At 39.7% G+C, this 21,676-nt stretch overlaps 1 protein-coding gene across 1 annotated transcript in view; it reads right to left on the bottom strand.

Moving 5' to 3' along the window:
* Window positions 1-13,722, bottom strand: part of LOC136747478 (receptor-type tyrosine-protein phosphatase eta) — an 88,928-nt gene extending 75,206 nt beyond the window's left edge. Inside the window, exon 1 of the mRNA XM_066700309.1 lies at window positions 13,392-13,722. Within this exon, the coding sequence (XP_066556406.1) occupies window positions 13,392-13,460 (69 nt within the window). The 5' untranslated portion in view covers window positions 13,461-13,722. The remainder of the gene's footprint in view (window positions 1-13,391) is intronic.
* Window positions 13,723-21,676: the final 7,954 nt, after the last annotated feature.

Below are 21,676 nucleotides of genomic sequence, written 5' to 3'. Positions count from 1 at the left end.
AGACATACTTAGGTTAAGAAAGTAATAGAAACCAAAACAAACACTATTTTAGTTTATTTTCATAAAATTTGTTTCCATGTTGGTGGCATGGTGGGGTGGTTGTTAGCGCTGCTGCCTCATAACTATAGGGTCCTGGGTTTGAGTCCTGGCTCGTGGGACCTCTCTGTGTGGAGTTTGCATGTTCTCCCTGCACCCATATGGGTTTTCTCTGGGCACTCTAGTTTCCTCCCACCATCCAAAGACATATGGGTTAGAGTGATTTGTGTCTCTAAATTGTCCTGTGTGTGTTGCACAGCAATGGACTGGTGTCCTGTCCTGGGTGTATTCTTGCCCTGTGCTTGCTGGGATTGGCTCTGGCTTCCCTGTGACCCTCACCAGGATAAGTGGTTTCAAAAATGGATGGATGTTTCCATGTTATTTACTAGGTCGTAGATGCATTTCCTGGAAAAGGTGATTCTGTGCCTCTATGATATAATTTCATTGCAGTTGTGAGTCCAGAAACTGCATGTAGCATCTTGCTTTAAACACAGCGTTGTCTGCCATTTATCGCTGGGTTTATTTATTTTTAATGCTCATAAGTATGAGCATGGCATTGTTACACATTTAAACTGTGAAAACACTAGTCTGAAACCGCAAACACAAGAGTTCTCCTTCAAGCTGCCACATACAGTTAAGAAAAACATAATTGATGCAAAGTGACCAAAATTCACAGCAGGCAGTTCCCTTCCTTGTCAGAGTGTGAACTAGAGTTTAACAAAAATATTTGTAAATACTTTTTTGCCTTTTTTTAATATATACACTACCGTGTTTTAGTTTTAGAACAGCCCCATTTTTCCAGTTTTTATTGAAATTTAAGCAGTTCAAGTCCAGCGAATAACCTGAAATGGTACAAAGGTAAGTGGTAAACTGCCAAAAGTTATAAAAAAGTTTAGGTTACCAAAAATTGAAAAATAATCTACATTTCAGAGTTATATACTGTGTTACTACACCCTCTTAAGCATTATTTGGCAGTGTTACACGCAGCTCCTGTGCATAGAAGTTACACTGTATTCCTACAATGTGCACATCGTTTGAAAGCTTATTCTCTTGGCTACCAGCGCGTTTCATTCTCAAACACATCTGATTTACAGTTTGTGTGTCTCCCGCCCTCATTCAGAGCCAGGGGGGTAAACGCACAGTCTACTCTGGGGTGGGGTCACAGATCACTCAGTTTCAATCAGATTTCTTTGTAAATAGGCTTGTTTTGTTCAGAACATCCTAACAATTTCAGTTGTATATTATCAGTTTGTCATATTATTTGATGTTCTATCAAACACAGAAAAGTTCAGATCCAATTATCTAAAATCGTTGTGTATTAGTACACTGTAAACAGAGTTTTCCATCTTGACATTTTGAGCTCTCTACGGGTGTGTGTTGCTTCTACCAAAATGTGGATGGTCTTGTTTTGATCAGTAGACTGTCTGGTTTCAGAATATGTCATAATTGACAGATGCTGTCTGACAACCTGTGCTCTCCTTCTCACATCTGCACTAACCTCCCTATCTGTCCCCTGCTGGAGAACTATGAAAAACAGCTATAAAAATTCACACGCACTTTGGCCGAATTTCTGACGGACGAGAGATTTCTATCACACGTAATTATGTAACCAGCCACCCCATCCTTCCTGCTTAGCTCTCAGCTCTAGCTGCCTTAAACAAGCATGCAAAACAAAAATGTGCATATGATACTAGCTTTGCATAAGGGATTTAAGACAACACCCTCCCCCGTCCCGCAGTCCTGTTCCCTGAAATGGCTCACTGCTACAGTTTCCGGTATGGTCACTGTTGACCGACATCCAAACATTGATCAGACTTTATAATTACAGCATGATAGATAAGGCCCTAGGTTTGTATAATAGCAGTGTTCCTCCTGCATCGTGTCTCACAGGCCCCAAAAAACAGTCAATGAAACAGTAGCGCCTGATGCCTGAAACTGCTCACACAGCTTTCACAGCGTGTCAGTGAGCCGGAGCTCTGTGGCCAGTTGCACACAACATGCACACAACAAGCAGTATTACAAATCACAGTATTGTGATGTTAATGTGGAGTAGTCAGTCAGGCCCTTGGTTTTTCCCACCATGTGAAAATATTTGATGCCAACAACAGGACCCAACAATGCCAAGACACTAGGGTAGACAGAAAGTACCTCAGGCAGTCATCGTTTTGTTTTAACTGTTGCTTTAATTGCTGTATTGAATTACTTTAGCAGTGTTTTCCTTAATTAGTGCAACCATTAGGTAATTAGGGATTAGTCTCTATGTGTGATATCACTTTTAGTGGGCGTAGAAAACTGGGGGGTGGAGAGCGCAAAAAAGTTGTTATAAACACTTAATTGTCACAGGAAATTGGCAACTCTTTAGCATGAGCTTTAGTCACTGTGTGCAGGCTGAGGCTGACAAACATAATTGCCCGTCACCATCAAACTAGGGACAAACCTAAAGGAAAACTTAACTTTGTTCACAGATTGTTCAGGGTTTCACTGTTACAGTCATGGGATTGTTCTGTCTGCAGTTTTCCGGTTTCTTTCCAGAGCAGATCTGCCCTTTGTTTCGTGTAGAGAACATATCATAGTGCAGGGCAAACAGGTTTTCTCCAAAACATAAATTAGACACCTTTACCCAGCTTGAGAGAAATAAATAAATGACTTGTGTGTTGTAATAAATTATGGGAAGCAGGCGGTATCTGCTCATGAGAATTGACAGACATCAAAGTTTACGTTTCGCTGCTCTTAGCACCAGACAACAATGGCCTCCTTGATAGCGAGGACATGAACAGCTTTCTCATTCAAATACTGCTCCTGTTTTTATCATACAGTACCGTACACGGAACACTACCGGAAAAAAAAAGAGGAAACGCAAAGCCAATAACAAATACCTTGGCTTTGCCACTTTAAAGCTTGGAAATAATTAATCAGCAAAACTCTTCTAAGTTTAATGGCCAAAAAAAATCCCCTATATTCTGGAGAATGTGCTGCTGACCTTTCCTGTTGAACCATGTCCACAAAAATTGGGGGAAAAAAAATCCAGGCACATTTCAATCTATCCACTCCCAATCCTTGCACTAAGTATTCAGCAGTAACTGATAAACTGATAGTCTTCTGGAGACAATAAACCTATTGAGCACTGGAGAAAAGACAGATTCTCATTTACATGGAGCACCAAACTGTAACTCTTTGTACCCAAAATCAAAATGCAGAATTAATTTCAAAGTCAAGATGTTTTCCCCACATTTTATTTTGCTGCTGGGTTTAAATTGCACAAGCCCCCCCCCCCCCCAACACAAAAGCTACATTTCATGAAACTAATTGTGCTCTATCATTTTAAACTGACAATGAACTAGAAACAGACTTTCTTACAAATACACAAATAAATGGCAATACTTATCATTTGAAAGGGGTCACAAAGTCAAATAATTAAAAATAATCACAATGTAGCTATAATTTGTTTAAAAAACTGTTTTAATAAATGCTTTCCCACATGAAGCTGGGCGTTATGTTGGTTCCTGTTTCTAAAATAACAATAATGTAGTAGTATATGGATTCTATACACACTGAATTGTGTTCATTGCCTGTAGTAAGTGTTTTAAGGTTTGTTCAAAGCTGTTATGTTCAATTCTCACAGCAACTCAGTTTTCTAATCATAGACCAACTGTCACACTTTAAAAAAATGTAATGTATTTGTTACTGAATTGAAAAACAGTCAGTACACATCTAAATACCAAAAGAAGATAACTGTATCCTTCATAAGATAAAAAAAGAAAAATAATAATAATTAGATCTCTCAAAATGTCTTTCCTCTGCTACTGTGAATATTGTGGAAGAACTCAGTGGCAATACCCAAATAAAAATGTATGGGAACTCACTGGTGTGTGTACTGTTAACATGGCTAATGAACCAATCCACTAATGTAGGTAAAATATGTTTTACAGTTCATACTCAGATTAACACGACACACAATATCCAACTATTCCAGTGTCATCAAACCATAAGGCCTTCTTGCCTAATGATGACTGACAGCCTTCCTTATGTCACACTAATGTCATTTGACATGAGAGGCAGAGATTTCCCATGATCCCATGCTGCATTACAGATGGTGCACCAGCACTTCAAAAGGTTAATCACAGAAAATTGTGAGTGCTCGTAACAAAACAAATGTATAAACAGATATCTTTCAGGTGACTAGCATTTTGACCTACAAAGGGCTTGAACTGTACTAGGGCTCTGGAAGACTGATTACATTTCCGCTCGTTTGAATCTGAAATCTCAAAATGGAATATCCAGTATCCACGTGGGATGTCAGAACAGTTTTCACAGATCCAACTGAAAAACTAAATATTAAGCAAAATATATATAAAATATATAAAATATGTCTTTATTTTCTCAGGCTAGGGTTTCAATTCAATCGGGGATGCCAACACACAATCTGTAGTTTGGGATTAACAATCTGAATAGACTCCATCAAAATAATGGCTAGAAAAGGTCACTTGGGGTGTGAATTTTTTTCCTGTGTGAATGCAAACATTGCACTGTGCTGAAGTCACTTATTCACACTATTCTCTGAGGATACAAGCTGCAGGAGAAACCCTGATTCTGATATTAAGATTGACTATATATAGAATTTAATTTATGGATATTTTAAAAAAAATTTTTTGCATTTTTATGATAAAAATAAAACCAATTGTTTCAATGACTGGGACAGACAGTACAATCAATATGGAATTTAGAAAAGAAAATAAACAAGATTATCCCATACTTCCAAATGATACTCCAATAATTATAAACACATCTAATAATCTCTGTCAAGGTGTCCGGTATCTTATCCTGTCAACTATGATCGAATAAATATCAAAACGAAAGAAGAACAAGTCACACGTTTAACCTGAGGTCTCAAATCAAGCTGGGGCCTATAAATTACTACCATGTTCATTTAGCATCCTTCTCTTCAAGGGTTGATAGAAACCAGTCAATGTCATATTAAACATCTTTGTTTACTTCTCAGGATCTCCAAATGACTGAGTATGATTCCATTGGATTGTTTTTTAAATGGCATCCTGGAAAGTTAACCATGTATAAAGGTAAACTTGGACCTTTGGTATCAGAGGTTGAAGAACATCTCTGTTCATATTGGCTTCAACATCAACTAGATTTTCTTTATTAAAAATGTATATACAAAATGGGCTGGTTGCCTCTGCCCAGGTCACAAGATCTATGAGATATATTATCAGGAAGAACACAAATAGCCTTCATAGACGTGATCACATTCTGGCAAAAAATGATTGCATCATTAAATCATTTGGGGACAAGTAAATAATGGTATTTCATATGATTTGTATTGGTTTACTTGAACCCTTTAAAACTGGGAATGAAACGGACCTTGGTATACTACGCAGACGTAAAAGCTTTATTGACAGTATGTCCCACTGCCATCTCCAAAGGCCCGACATGACCCTCTCCTGATTAAATACAAGAACAAATACCTGTTGCTAGGCCTCTGATTATTTTATCTTGTTACCACGATACAGAGATCTATCCGAGAGCACAGTAAAAAAGCGATAAAGAGAAGAAGGAAAATGGTATTTCCTTGTTCCGAGACAGTTGTGTAATCTGCAGATACACGTGACAATTTTCCGTCACACCCACTAGTTTCTGGCCTGGCTGTGCTGTATCTTTTGGGTATAGTTATGCAAAACAATGTACTCTCACCTGGTTGACAAATAACTAGATGAGGATCAAGGACTGAAGCACCTTACACTCACGTATTATTCAGTAACATTCAACTATTGGTATTATCCAGCCTCTGTTTGTGTCTGCATTAGAAAGGGGATACTAAACGTCAATTACAGTTTTGCTTTTATTAATGGCATTATTTGGCCATTATTAATCACATTCATGTTTATTTGGGGGTGATATTTACTTGGTTGTTTCTTTCTTAAAATAAGGGGAAACATTGCCATGCAAATTACTTAACCATAACCACAACACTAATAATATTACAACACATGCATTTTGTATGAGTGTATTTCCCTAAGAGGACATTACATAGAACAGCATAGTCATTTAGGATGTAGGCTTCATAAATTAATTTAAGGAATGTATTATAGAGGCAATTGCAGGTGACTAATGAACTGAGCAAGTATCAAAATATGTTTTCCCCTCCATTTGCTATAGTTGTGGAACTCACATGTCTATATTTAACCATGTTAAATATAGACATGTGAGTTTCACAACTATACATTGTAAACCATGTTAAATATAGACTTTAACCATATCACTCAGTTTTCAAGATGTTTTCTTCCATGCATTGTCAGCAGATTGCGTGCCTTGGTTTACATCCCTGAACTGGTAATGCAGAAATAATGTCTGACTAAGTCAAACAGAACAGAACAGTCAAAGAACATTTTGTATTTTATGTTCATCTTTCTGGAAAGGGGCTACAGGGTACACCAGTGGGGGTGTCACATCCTCTGCCCTGAAAATGAGAGAACAGCTTCAGACAGCTTGAAGACGTCAGCTTTCTTTGTGTAAACACAGCTGTCAGTGTGTTAATTACAGAATAAAAAGGTGACAGGTATGTCACAGCAGTTCTACCATCAGGGGTAGTGTAAAACTATATTTTGATTTCAACTTGACAATATTTCCCCTAGGCGCCTCTCTGATTGACGTTTAGGATTTGTAATTCATGTTTCACAGGTAGATGAAGGTTTTACATTCACACGGGGCCTACGTTTTGCTAAAACTAGACTTGAATAGCCAAGGAATAGCCTTGTGGGCTTACACCAATATCTATTAAAACAACAGTGATTGTCAAGATTTTCTCTTGAAGTATACTAACTCATATATTCCTCTTTTAAGCAGTAATGTTTTGCTAAGCTTTCATAGAAAAACAATTGTTAGGTAAATAAAGAGACACATAGACACAAACAGGGAAATAGGTTTCATTTCAGAATTGGGGTGGACTCAACATTGGGTGGGACATGTCCCCTATGCGTATGGAGCCGGGCATGCATTGTTGGACATGTCCCCCCCCCCTTACACATACGCCTATGGATACAAATACACATGTAAGTACAGCGATAGACATGTTTTGGGGAGCAAAGTGGCACGGTGGTTTTTCTCCAGGCACTCTGGTTTCCTCCCACCATCCAAAGACATGTGGGTTAGGTTGATTGCTCTCTCTAAATTGCCCTGTGTGTGTTGCCCAGTGATGGACTGGTGTATTCCTGCCTTGCGCCCTATGCCAGCCAGGATTGGTCCCGGCTTTCCCGCAATCCTCACCGGGATGAGCGTTTTCGAGGATGGATGGATAGAAAGGTTTTATCTCAGCTCAGAAAGTCAGGCTTCTTTCCCATTTGAATTGGTTTAATTACATCTCTGGTTCTTTAATGTTGTACCTTCCCAGCAGTACATTAAAATCTCTGGTTTGAAAAGGTTGTGGTTTAGTTGCCACATCCAGGTTTTTTTTTTTTTTTTTTCAAAACCTCAGTTTCCACAAAGGGTTTCCCACCCTACTCTTTAAAGGTTCGGATCCTTCAGCTTCTTGTCACTTCAAAGCCTGTGGTCTACTTTCATTGCCCAAATTTAAACTTATCGGGATGGTTTCTATGAACGGACCTACTGTACTGTCTTCTAACTGTATTATGTGATCTGAGATTGAATAGGTATATCTTCACTTTCGCATTCTGTTGCCAGCAGACTATGGTTTTTGTTTTTACAGATGTTGTTCGCTTGACACAGCTGGTTCGCATTACCATGACAATTCCTAAATGCCACCTTTTTCCCCGTTTTCTGATGCAACATTTGCTGCCACAACATCAGCAGCCAATCCTGCTTAACATATTACAGAACAGGACAGATGGTACTTAATTGAACAAAAAGAAAACGTAGTACTCCTTGAATACTTCACAGAATGGAAAGGTCAGCTTCCAGCAATAAGGCAGATGTTTTTATCAGGCACAATCTCTTTGTGTGAATTTACGTACATGCCATTACATGACAGAGGTTTGAACTTATGAACAGGTTGCATTTTTTTTTTCTAAAAATGAAAGAATACCTTAACCCAAAGGAATCCGATGTGACATCTATGTATATCAGAGGCCTGATGAACAGGGACAGAAATTTTGTAAAATGTTTGTCACATACACCTCATGCTGGGTTCTTAACAGTCAAGGATTAAATACATCAGCTCTTCCCTTAACTAGCGTTGATTTCAAAGCTCTAAGGTACTCTGAGTTACACCCTTTTCTTTGTGTTTCTGCTCAGATTGTTCATTATATAATCTATATTCTGGGACAAAACAGTGAATCTAAAAATATACAGACGTGCTCAAATTTGTTGGTACCCTTACAGCTCATTGAAATAATACTTCATTCCTCGTGACAAGTGATACAATTAAAAGCTATTGCATCATGTATACTTGCATGCCTTTGGAATGTCATAGAATAAAGCAAAGAAGCTGTGAAAAGAGATGAATTAGTGCTCATTCTACAAAGATATTCTAAAATGGCCTGGACACATTTGTTGGTACCCCTTAGAAAAGATAATAAATAATTGGATTATAGTGATATTGCAAACTAATTAGTTTCTTTAAAATCAGTCATTCAGCCTATTTAAATGGAGGAAAGTAGTCACCGTGCCATTTGGTATCATTGTGTGCACTACACTGAACATGGACCAGAGAAAGCAAAGGAGAGACTTGTCTGATAAGATAAGAAAGAAAATAATATTATTAAGAAGTTCAAGGTCCATGGAACTGTAGCCAACGACCCTGGGCGCGGCCGCAAGAGGAAAATCAACCTCAGATTGAACAGAAGGATAGTGCGAATGGCAGAAAAAGAACCAAGGATAACTGCCAAAGAGATGCAAGCTGAACTCCAAAGTGAAGGTATGTCAGTTTCTGATCGCACCATCCGTTGCTTTTTGAGCGAAAGTGGCCTCCATGGAAGAAGACCCCGGAGGACTCCACTTTTGAAAGAAAATCATAAAAAAGCCAGACTGGAATTGGCTAAAATGCATATTGACAAGCCACAATCTTTCTGCGGGAATGTCCTTTGGAGAGATGAGTCAAAACTTGAGCTTTTTGGCAAGTCACATCAGCTCTATGTTAGCAGACAAAAAAAATGAAGCTTTCAAAGACAAGAACACCATACCTACAGTGAAACATGAAGGAGGCTCAGTTATGTTTTGGGGCTGCTTTGCTGCGCTTGGCACAGGGTGCCTTGAATCTGTGCAGGGCACAATGAAATCTCAAGACTATCAAGGCATTCTGGAGTGAAACATACTGCCCAGCGTCAGAAAGCTCTGTCTCAGTCGCAGGTCTTGGGTCCTCCAACAGGATAAAGACCCAAAACCCACAGCTAAAAGCACCCAAGAATGGAGAAGAACAAAACATTGGACTGTTCTGAAGTGGCCTTCTATGAGTCCTGATCTGAATCCTATCGAACATCTATGGAAAGAACTGAGACTTGCAGTCTGGTGAAGCACCCATCAAACCTGAGACAGCTGGAGCAGTTGGCTCAGGAAGAGTGGGCCAAACTACCTGTTAACAGGTGCAGAAGTCTCATTGAGAGCTGCAGAAAACGTTTGATTGCAGTGATTACCTCTAGGTTGTGCAACAAAATATTAGGTTGAGGGTCCCATCATTTTTGTCCATGCCATTTTCATTTGTTTTATTATTTACAATATTATGTTGAAAAACAAATTCAAAAGCAAAGTCTGATTTCTATAAAATATGGAATAAACAATGGTGGATGCCAATTACTTTTGTCAGTTTCAAGTTATTTCAGAGGAAATTGAGCATTCTTTGTTTTTTGTGGAGGGGTACCAACAAATGTTAGCATGTCATATATATATATATATATATATATATATATAAAAAATTCTTAGGAGAGAGGAACTGACATGGGGAAATCGTAAAGTGTTACACCCACTCAAAATCTCTGTACTTGAGTAGTGGAATTTCCAGGGTTGTGCAATGTTAAATAACTTCCCCCAGTACACTTCCTGTCACTCAGTTACTGAAAAGCCTTTGCCAAAGATGTTGTCTTTTTGGATTACCCTGGCAGATAACAATCTTGACAGAAACAAACACAGGGAATGCAATGAGAACAGCCATCAAGTGAGAACTGCAAAACAGGAAACCGCTGATATAAACGTCTTTAAGTTGTGTCCGCAAGGAACTTAACTGTCTGGGCTACGGTACCAGACCTGGTTTAGATCTTTCTCATTCACCATTACATGCATCTCGATAAAAAGGGAACAGTATAACACAGCCAGGCTCTTTCCACGGTATTCACAAAATATTTGTCCAGATTAATGTTCCCACCAAAACAAGAATGTGTTTAAAGAGAAGGCGATTTAATCACAAAGTTTTCATGAACTCCTCTGGGAGCTAAATAAACATCTCCAGAGTTTATGGCCTTTGCAGCACTAAGTTATATGTCCTTCTGCAGTGCAGCGTCGAGTTCTCACACCTTCTGGTAGAATTGGGACTTTTGTTAAGTAACTTTAACACTGCTGTATTTGAACTGGGTACTGCAAGTTTTTCTTATCGGAGAAAATAAAAAGTAACACTTATTTCAAGTTTGGCTTAAGATCCACACTGGCTTTCTGCTGAGGCTTAGTTTAGATGTATTCTTTGTTCGCAAAAAGGGTCAGGGCGTCTACTAAACCCCCCCCCCTCACTGGGCAGGCACATCCGTACAGACAATAGGCCCCTGCTCGAGCCAGTGAAAAGGCATCAGTGAGTAACTGTCTATTAAATCATACAACCCAGTTCATCACTTTGTGCCTTCTTCTACATGTGTGTTTACTGTGTGGAAGCAGGTCCACGCCACTGAAGGCCTTAAAATCGACAACTGAAACAAACAGGTAGATAAAAAGACAGTCAGACAGAGACAGGTAGATTGACAAGCTGGCATAAAGAGAGATGGAGAGATCGAGAGAGAGATTGATAGAAGGCTGGAGTCCTGCCAGATTCAATTGCGATTTTTATATTATAGAAAACGATTTAATCTTTTGATCTGATAAATCTCCCAAAAAAGAGGCGACCCACCCCAACCACTCTCTTCCAACATCCCAGTCAATCTTGTGAGATATAATTTTGGTCAACAAAAGGTTCTTTAAACTTGGCTGTACTATTAAAATAATAATAAAACAACATTTAACAAAACTTGATGCAAAACTAATGTTTTCTGATATCAAAACCTGAAACCAAAATGAAAAGTCTCTGCTGTAATCAACATTAAACCAATACTTTAAGGTAGGCCAGACGGAGTCTAGTTGCTGCCCTACAATGTTGGGTAAATGATACAAGCATCCTATATTAAAACTTAAACAAATGTTTTTGGTTTGTGCTTGTTGTCTGGGTCTTCAGAAAGGAGGGGGGGGAAGTGTAATCTTTATGATAATATGAAGACTCTCTCTTCATTAAACCCCGTCTATTGCATCCTCTACCAACCACCCCATTGATGTGAATCACTTATAACCCACGTCTCGCCCTGGAGAACCACAGGGTAATCTGCTTTTCATGCAGCCTTTGTTCCGTTCTGACTCAGCTGGACCAGCAATCGTCTAGTTTGGTCAAACTCAACACTGGTTAGAAGTCAGTCGAGGCTCTGGCTGTTCCGGACGAAGAGGATTTTGATTCCAAACTTGTTAACGGGTAAAAGTCAGCATCTGTTCACTTGCTCAGTTAGCAAATTTGTTTCTCATTAGCATAAGGGGAAAACAGATACACAGTTATGTGTGATCGCAGTCAAATCCAAGAGAAATGTGCACGAAAGAATACAGATTCAAGCTACATATCCTTGAATGGAAACAGAAAATACACAGATATCATATGCTGGAGTTCCAGAGAGCTGATCCCCTAACTTTGAACATAATTTGGTGTTACAGTACAAGCACGGGCAGATGAAAATGGAGGAGTCATTAAGCAACACACTGATAAACACAATTACTGCAGAAGTAAAAATACTCATGTTTCCTATTGATAACCAGAAATACAACTAAAAATAAGTTCTTCCTAGAATGGGAGAACTGTATGAATGCAATGAATTTCAACATTAGGTGGGGCAAAACCATACAAGATAGTCTTCCAACAGTCTAACATATTATGAAAGTACAAAATATATTACAAAAGGGATCATATTGGAAAGGCTGAAACACATACTCATTAGTATATTTACCTGAACTAGGCCAGGACATTGACTGTTTTAACCTTTCTTAAACTCAGTATACAGTTGGGAGAAAAGTTAGTCAGAAATGTTATGTATGCCATCACTAAAAGCAATTAAACAAAACAAATTGTAAAAACGGTTTTCAAAAGCACTTACAAAGTATAATAAAGAAATTATATTGCTGTGAAATCCTGAATGACCAAGCTTTAATCTTTACCTCAGCCATACTGCTTATGATAAAAAAACTGTACGGTTTATATTCCAGAACACTGAAATAAAGTAGTTATTTTATTGTAGTTGTTTATTATTATTATTATTATTATTATTATTATTATTATTATTATGTATTTATCAAACTAGGTATATTAGGGGTTAAATGTATTACAACAGTTCCACAAAACAAGAATTACCCTAGTTATTTCTGGATAATGTTAGGACGAAACTGACTGATGCAACATCTCTTAAATGGCACCTTACACTATCACCTGCCATCTCATTCAATTTCTAAGGTTGTACAGTTGTACAGGGGGGGCAAAGTCTAATAATAATAATAATCACATTGTTAATAAAAATAATAATAATAATAATAATAATAATAATAATAATAATAATAGACGTCTTTAATGGAGAGGCATTTAAACAACTTAAGTTATTCAAATCCACTTTACTATGTATGCTATTTCATTTTCTTCTGAACACACTCATTATCCGCAATTGATGAATACTCTACTGTACAGTAATGAAATGCAAAACTGGACCGTATAAGTCTTGCATAAGAAAAGAAAAGACGTTTTAGAAATCTATTACCAATGAAAACTACATATGTGTGCTTTATGGTTACCTACGTTATCAGGTCAGTTTGATTTTTGAGTTATCTGGTCCCAGTTTAGATATCTCCAAATATGCAGTGCGCATATGAGAAAATGCAATTAAATGCAAATGAAAATATGATGTGGATGTATGGACCACATGCCAAACGGGACCGGGCACTGAAAGTAAATACAAAAAGCTGCCCACAAAAAGGTATGCAACAGGATCAAAACCAAAAGGTAAGATCGCGTACCTGAGCAACAGGTGCAACACGTCAGATTTCAGCGCAACTTTAAAACGAAAAGACCGCAAAAGCCCAAGAAACAATGAAACCAATACCAACTTATATAACGTAACTAAACTGTCTCTTACCTGACAAATTAGTACTAGAGCAACCAGTGTATTTAGCTGGAAGTCTCTGGTCAAAAGGAGGTGTCCCATGATGTAGAAGCAGTTCTGAAGCTACAGAGATGTTTTCCAGATCGGTCTCATGTCAACACACACTTTTTCTCTCGTTTCGTTTTCCTGCTCTCTTTTCTCCTGTTTAAAGTAGCCTAAAACATGACCAAACTTTAGGCAACAACACAGATCTGTTAGCGCAGACCAGTCTCTCTCTCTCTCTCTCTCTCTCTCTCTCTCTCTCTCTCTCTGTCGCTGGCTGTCTTGCAATCCCACAGTTGTAGGCAGTAATCTGAATGTAGAGGAAGAACTTAAAAAAAAAACTTTTCTGGTCTCTGGGTGGAGCAATCGCAATCTCCAAACGTCATGTCAAAGTGCTTATGACCCGCCTCTTCCCACTTTCTATTTTATTAAACGACACTGCAGCACAGCATCTCTACACTCAGTGCTGGAGCACGTTTCTGATTGTGACTTTCAACGTTTTGGGCAAGCCTGCCTCCTTGCATTGCATTCCCGGTGGACTTAAAGGAAGTTGGTCATTTTGAAGTTTCTGATCCATCCCACATTCTTCCAGTAATTTCATTAGACGAAGGCAGCTGAGTTATATACAACATACATCACCCTCACACCAGTCCAACCCCCGTCTGCTTTCACCCTGTTTGGTCTGTCCCTTGCATTATTGCAGGCTGCATCAGATCGGGGTTCTTTCAGTTATAATTTTGCAACGTTGTGTGCTACAACTGTGAAATTGGTATGCAAATTTGCTGTAGTCTGTATTAGTCTCTTGTTGCTTCCTGGATTTGTATTATTTAGTCTCTGGGTGTAGTGTTTGTCCTGCTCATGCTCTATGCACAGCCATGTCCCTAGGTAAACTTGAGGTAGAGGTTTGAGACTGATAGCAGCGGGCGCCTGACTGCCCGGCCGGGAGGGTCTCCCTCAGAGGGGCGAGTTCCCCACTGGAAACCCGAGGTATCTATCAAATAGTGCACCGCTAACTATGGACAGAACTCCTGCAATTAGTAAAATCAGTCACATTACGAAATCACACCAAATAAACCACAATTCATTCATAATACTGTGAATATATAGTTCACAGACATATTGCTGCATTTTTTCTGGTTTGTGCGAAATCGTTAAGAATAATCTAAAACCAGTCTGCACACCAGCAAGATGAATTGGTTTAGTCTTGACTCTTGGTTGACAGTGTTGGGGGATTGGTAATGGGTAATATCTAAGTGATCTAAGTGATCCTTGGATCACACCAAACGAGCACGATGGGTCGAATGGCCTCCTCTCTTTGTAAACTTTCTAATGTTCTTATTGATGTTCGAGTGGATACGATAATAATCAGGTTCTCTTCGTTATAAGTGTGTTATTCTATTTTTGTATTTGTGTGATATAGGATTTGTGCAATTTAGTTTTATTTGTGTTTATGTTAGCAATAGGGTAATAGTGTAATAATTTGTTTATCTTTTGTATTTGTATTTATATACTACAATTTGTTTCTATTTGTCTTTCTTACTTTTTGATATTTATTAGTCTTATTTTTTATATATTTTTATATTTATATAGTTTTAAATGTTATGATTATTTATTTGTGTTGATCCAAATGTTGATTTTTTTTTTTTGGGGGGGGGATTCGCCCAGGGAACCATACAAGCTAGAACCGCCACATGTAGAAGTGTCTCCTGTTTTCTGTCTTTTATGTCTTTGTAGCCCACTTTCCTTTATGTCCCCGTGTGCGTGTGTCCCTGCTGATCTGGAAAAGCTCATCTGGTTTGATGTGGTCGATGCCTTTCATGATTTTGAAGACTTGGATCAAGTCCCCATGTAGTCTCCTCTGTTCCAGGGTGAAAAGGTTCAGGTCCTCAGTCTCTCAGTAGGACATTCCCTTCAGACCTGGAATAAGTCTGGTTGCTCTCCTCTGAACTGCCTCTAGAGCAGCGATATCTTTCTTGAAGTGTGGAGCCCAGAACTGTCCACAGTATCCAGATGAGCTCTAACTAGTGCATTGTACAGTCTGAACATCACTGCCCTTGTTCTCAATTCTACACTTTTGACAATATACCCTAACATCCGGTTTGCCTTTTTTATTGCTTCCCCACACTGTTTGGATGGAGAAAGTGAGGAGTCCACATAGACTCCTAGGTGTTTCTCATGCATTACTTCATCTAGTTCTATTCCTCCCATAGTGTAATTATAGTGGACATTTTTGTTACCTGCATGTAATACCTTGCACTTGTCCACATTGAATTTCATTTGCCAGGTGTCGGCCCACAACTGAATATTATCTAAGTCCCTTTGAATAGCCTGTGCTGCCGAGATTGTACCTGCTGAGCCACCTATTTTAGCATCATCTGCAAATTTGACAAGTTTTGCTAACTATCCCAGAGTCCAGATCATTAATATACAGTGCATCCAGAAAGTATTCACAGCGCTTCACTTTTTTCCCCACATTTTCTTATGTTATAGCCTTATTCCAAAATGGATTAAATTCATTATCTTCCTCAAACAATACCCCATAATGACAATGTGAAAGTAGTTTGAAATCTTTGCAAATTTATTAAAAATAAAAAACAAAAAAAGCACATGTACATAAGTATTCACAGCCTTTGCTCAATACTTTGTTGAAGCACCTTTGGCACCAATTACAGCCTCAAGTCTTTTTGAGTATGATGCTACAAGCTTGGCACACCTATTTTTGGGCAGTTTCTCCCATTCTTCTTTGCAGGACCTCTCAAGCTCCATCAGGTTAGATGGGAAGCGTCGGTGCACAGCCATTTTCAGATCTCTCCAGAGATGATCAATCAGGTTCAAGTCTGGGCTCTGGCTGGGCCACTCAAGGACATTCACAGAGTTGTCCTGTAGCCACTCCTTTGTTATCTTGGCTGTGCGCTTATTGTCGTTGTCCTGTTGGAAGATGAACCTTCGCCCCAGTCTGAGGTCCAGAGCTCTCTGGAGCAGGTTTTCATCAAGGATGTCTCTGTACCTTGTTGCATTCATCTTTCCCTCGATCCTGACTCGTCTCCCAGTTCCTGCTGCTGAAAAACATCCCCATAGCATGATGCTGCCACCACCATGCTTCACTGTATGGATGGTATTGGCCAGGTGATGAGCGGTGCCTGGTTTCCTCCAGACATGACACTTGCCATTCAGGCCAAAGAGTTCAATCTTTGTTGCATCAAACCAGATAATTTTGTTTCTCATGGTCTGAGAGTCTTTCAGGTGCCTTTTGGCAAACTCCAGGCAGGCTGTCATGTGCCTTTTACTTAGGAGTGGCTTCCGTCTGGCCACTCTACCATACAGGCCTGATTGATGGAGTGCTGCAGAGATGGTTGTTCTTCTGGAAGGTTCTCCTCTCTCCACAGAGACACGCTGGGGCTCCGTCAGAGTGACCATCGGGTTCTTGGTCACCTCCCTGACTAAGGCCCTTCTCCCCCGATCGCTCAGTTTGGCCGGGTGGCCAGCTCTAGGAAGAGCCCTGGTGGTTCCAAACTTCTTCTGTTTACGGATGATGGAGGCCACTGTGCTCATTGGGACCTTCAATGCTGCAGAAATTTGTCTGTACCCTTCCCCAGATCTGTGCTTCAATACAATCCTGTCTTGGATTTCATGGCTTGATTTGTGCTCTGACATGCACTGTTAACTGTGGGACCTTATATAGACAGGTGTGTGCCTTTCCAAATCATGTCCAATCAACTGAATTTACCACAGATGGACTCCAATCAAGTTGTAGAAACATCTCAAGGATGATCAGTGGAAACAGGATGCACCTGAGCTCAATTTTGAGTGTCATGGCAAAGGCTGTGAATATTTATGTACATGTGCTTTTTTTGGTTTTTATTTTTAATAAATTTGCAAAGATTTCAAACAAACTTCTTTCACGTTGTCATTATGGGGTATTGTTTGTAGAATTTTGAGGAAAATAATTAATTTAATCAATTTTGGAATAAGGCTGTAACATAACAAAATGTGGGAAAAGTGAAGCGCTGTGAATACTTTCCGGATGCACTGTAGATTAGAAAAAGCAAAGGCCCTAATACTGATCCCTGTGAAATTACACTAACAACCTCACTCCAGTTAGAAGCAACTCCTCTAATTGACACCCTCTGAATACCTACAGCTTCCAATATGAGGATCAGTCTTTGGTGTGGAACCTTATCAAAAGCTTTTGAAAATCTAAGTATATCATATCATATGCTTTCACGTGATCTACAGCTGCAGTTTCATGTTCAAAGAACTCTAATAAATTAGTAAGACATGATCTGCCTCTTCTAAACCCATGTTGACTATCTCCAAGAATATGGTTTTCATTAAGATGCTCCTCTATTTTCTGTCTAATCATTTTTTCCAACATTTTACAGGTGATGCAGGTGAGACTGATTGGTCTGTAATTTCCTGGCTCAGTTTTGTCCCCTTTCTTGTGGATTGGTATGACATTTGCTGTGTTCCAGTCAGTTGGTATATCCCCTGTTCTAAGTGTCATTTGGAATATTTGAGTTAGTGGCCTATAAATAATTTCCCTCATTTCTTTAAGTACTGTTGGAAATATCCCATCTGGCCCAGGTGATTTGTTTGTTTTTAATTCTGCTAGACCCTTTAGTACCTCCTCCTCATTTATCCAGATCTCTCTTAGGGTTTGACTGGACTGGTTGTTAACCTGTGGCATGTTATCTGTTTTTTATTTTGTAAAAACCTCTGTGAAATACTCATTTAGAAATTTGCCACATCTTGTGTGTTTTCCAAGATACTTCCATTTTTGCCCTTTATCTGTTTCACTTCCTCCTTTATTGACCATTTGCTGTTGTAGTATTGAAACAAGCTATTTGAATTAGTTTTAAATCCAAGAGCTATGCTTCTTTCTATTTCCCACTTTGCTTTCCTGATCCTTTTCTTAAGATCTCTTTGCAGTTCAACATATTCTATGTATTTTGTTTCGTCTCCATCCCTTTTGTTTGTGCTTTATAACATATTTTTTTGCATACTTCTATGAAACCATTTTGGCCAATTGTTTTTGGTCCTCAATTTGCTCAGTTTTGGTACAAATTTCTCCTGAGCCTCAAGTAGTATATTCTTAAAATATACCCATCCATTTTCAACTGACTCTGCATCCAATGTGCTCCAGTCTACCTCTTCTAAGTGCCGCCTCATACCTTCAAGGTTTGCTTTTCTAAAATTGTAGACCATTGTTTTAGACTTGGACCTTGTTTTTTGAAAGAATGCATCAAAGCTAACCATACTGTGATCACAGTTTGCCATTGGTTCTCTAACTAGTGTCCCTCTGACTCTATCTTGGTCATTTGAAAAGATCAAATCAATGCATGCGCTCTCTCTGGTTGGTTCCCTGACAAATTGAGTTACAAAGCAGTCATTTACCATCTCAACCATTTCTATTTCTGCTTCTGTAGTCCCAACTGGACTTTCTCCCTCTGTGTTTAGGAAATTGAAATCCCCCATTATACACTCACCTAAAGGATTATTAGGAACACCTGTTCAATTTCTCATTAATGCAATTATCTAACCAACCAATCACATGGCAGTTGCTTCAATGCATTTAGGGGTGTAGTCCTGGTCAAGACAATCTCCTGAACTCCAAACTGAATGTCTGAATGGGAAAGAAAGGTGATTTAAGCAATTTTGAGCGTGGCATGGTTGTTGTTGCCAGACGGGCCGGTCTGAGTATTTCACAATCTGCTCAGTTACTGGGATTTTCACGCACAACCATTTCTAGGGTTTACAAAGAATGGTGTGAAAAGGGAAAAACATCCAGTATGCGGCAGTCCTGTGGGCGAAAATGCCTTGTTGATGCTAGAGGTCAGAGGAGAATGGGCCGACTGATTCAAGCTGATAGAAGAGCAACTTTGACTGAAATAACCACTCGTTACAACCGAGGTATGCAGCAAAGCATTTGTGAAGCCACAACACGTACAACCTTGAGGCGGATGGGCTACAACAGCAGAAGACCCCACCGGGTACCACTCATCTCCACTACAAATAGGAAAAAGAGGCTACAATTTGCACAAGCTCACCAAAATTGGACAGTTGAAGACTGGAAAAATGTTGCCTGGTCTGATGAGTCTCGATTTCTGTTGAGACATTCAGATGGTAGAGTCAGAATTTGGCGTAAACAGAATGAGAACATGGATCCCTCATGCCTTGTTACCACTGTGCAGGCTGGTGGTGGTGGTGTAATGGTGTGGGGGATGTTTTCTTGGCACACTTTAGGCCCCTTAGTGCCAATTGGGCATCGTTTAAATGCCACGGCCTACCTGAGCATTGTTTCTGACCATGTCCATCCCTTTATGACCACCATGTACCCATCCTCTGATGGCTACTTCCAGCAGGATAATGCACCATGTCACAAAGGTCGAATCATTTCAAATTGGTTTCTTGAACATGACAATGAGTTCACTGTACTAAACTGGCCCCCACAGTCACCAGATCTCAACCCAATAGAGCATCTTTGGGATGTGGTGGAACGGGAGCTTCGTGCCCTGGATGTGCATCCCACAAATCTCCATCAACTGCAAGATGCTATCCTATCAATATGGGCCAACATTTCTAAAGAATGCTTTCAGCACCTTGTTGAATCAATGCCACGTAGAATTAAGGCAGTTCTGAAGGCGAAAGGGGGTCAAACACAGTATTAGTATGGTGTTCCTAATAATCCTTTAGGTGAGTGTAACAGCCACATTCTTGCTACATGCAGTCCTGATTACATTGTACAATGCAGCATATTTCTGAATATCTGAGTTGGGTGGTCTGTAACACACTCCTACCACTAATCCTCCAGATCTTTTATTCCAAAATTTAACCCACAAAGATTCTGTTTCGTTACTGGGATCTAATTTGAGTTCTTCTGCCTCAATGTCATTTCAGACATATAATGCTACCCCACCACCTCTTCGATTTTGCCTGTCCCTCCTAAACTGTGTGTATCCTTTCAATTACTTTCAATAATTAAATAATGCACATAGTACCGGAAGTATTTCAGAGAAAACTACTGTGGAGGTTCTGATTTTTAGTTTCTATCCAAAAAAATGCATCTTGCAGAGCCTCTGCCCTGCTTTTTCCTATGTCATTGGTTCCAATGTGGACCATGACAAGTGGATTCCCCCCGGCTTTGACCAGTAACCCATCTACTAGTTTAGGGAGATCTGCAACCTGAGCACCAGGCAGGCAAGATACCATGCGGGTCTCCTTATGACTAGAACACACTGTGTGATCTAAATCTCTAAGAATTTAGTCTCCTACTATAACTTCCTCCCTCTTCTGTGGGGGAGTGGGCACCATGGTGCTCTGGTGCTCAACTGCCCTTCCATCACCCTCTGAGCTGTCACTGTCCAACTCAGTGTCCAGCAGTTGGAACCTGTTGGGCATGTCTAGCTCTTGGTTACGTGTTTACGACCTACTGTAACCCAGCAGTTCTCTACGCTGTCCTGCTCTAAGGTCTCAACTCTCCTAGGTTTTGGCATGTACACCATCTCTCTCATGGGCTGATTGACCTCTAGAATTTCAACATGCCGACAACGATCACAAATGAAATATTCTTGGATGAGTTCATCCAGGAAGTCAATCATTCTGCAAACCTGACACTGTAGTGGCCAAATGCTTCAAAATGCTTTCTCAACAGCTGCTTTAAGTAGCTTTTGTCTACCTGCCTCCAATTCACACCTAACTGGCTCCACCTGCCTCTACCTGGAACAGAATTCCTGCTAGTCCTTGACTAAATCACCTTTATACAAACTGAATTGACTTCAATTAGGGTAAAACAGGGCCAGTTGGAGGCCCCCCATCTTGGTTGTCTCCGGTGAGAGGGTGGGGGGGCCCGGGTGCTGACGGTGTTCTCTCCTTGAGGGCCCCTGCGTATACCCTGAGGCCCTAGGCAATTGCCTACTCTGCCTATAGGTAGCACCGGGGTAAACTACAGACAAGATTAACTTCAATTAAGACAAAGTTAAAACAAAATGAACAATGCTAAGACTGGTCTGAAACTAGGAAAACAACAATATGGCTGCCTCTCACCTGTACTCTCCTGTGTCTGTTTGTGGCAACTTGTAAATACTTCTGTTTACCTCTTGGTCTCAACAGCTGCTTTTTTAATGATGAACCCATACATATTAGGCTAATCTCCAAGTACATTTTCAGCATGACACCTTTTCAGCATGGCCTTGTACTGTCGGCATTATTTAGTAGCCTAAAGGAATTTACTTCCTGAGTTGTTTTCGCTAGTCTTTGATGCAGATGACATTAATTCC

Source organism: Amia ocellicauda, chromosome 4, assembly GCF_036373705.1.
Source record: "Amia ocellicauda isolate fAmiCal2 chromosome 4, fAmiCal2.hap1, whole genome shotgun sequence".
NCBI lineage: Eukaryota > Metazoa > Chordata > Actinopteri > Amiiformes > Amiidae > Amia > Amia ocellicauda.
Note: the sequence above shows the minus strand (reverse complement) of the source record. Positions and strands in the feature narration are given on the sequence as shown.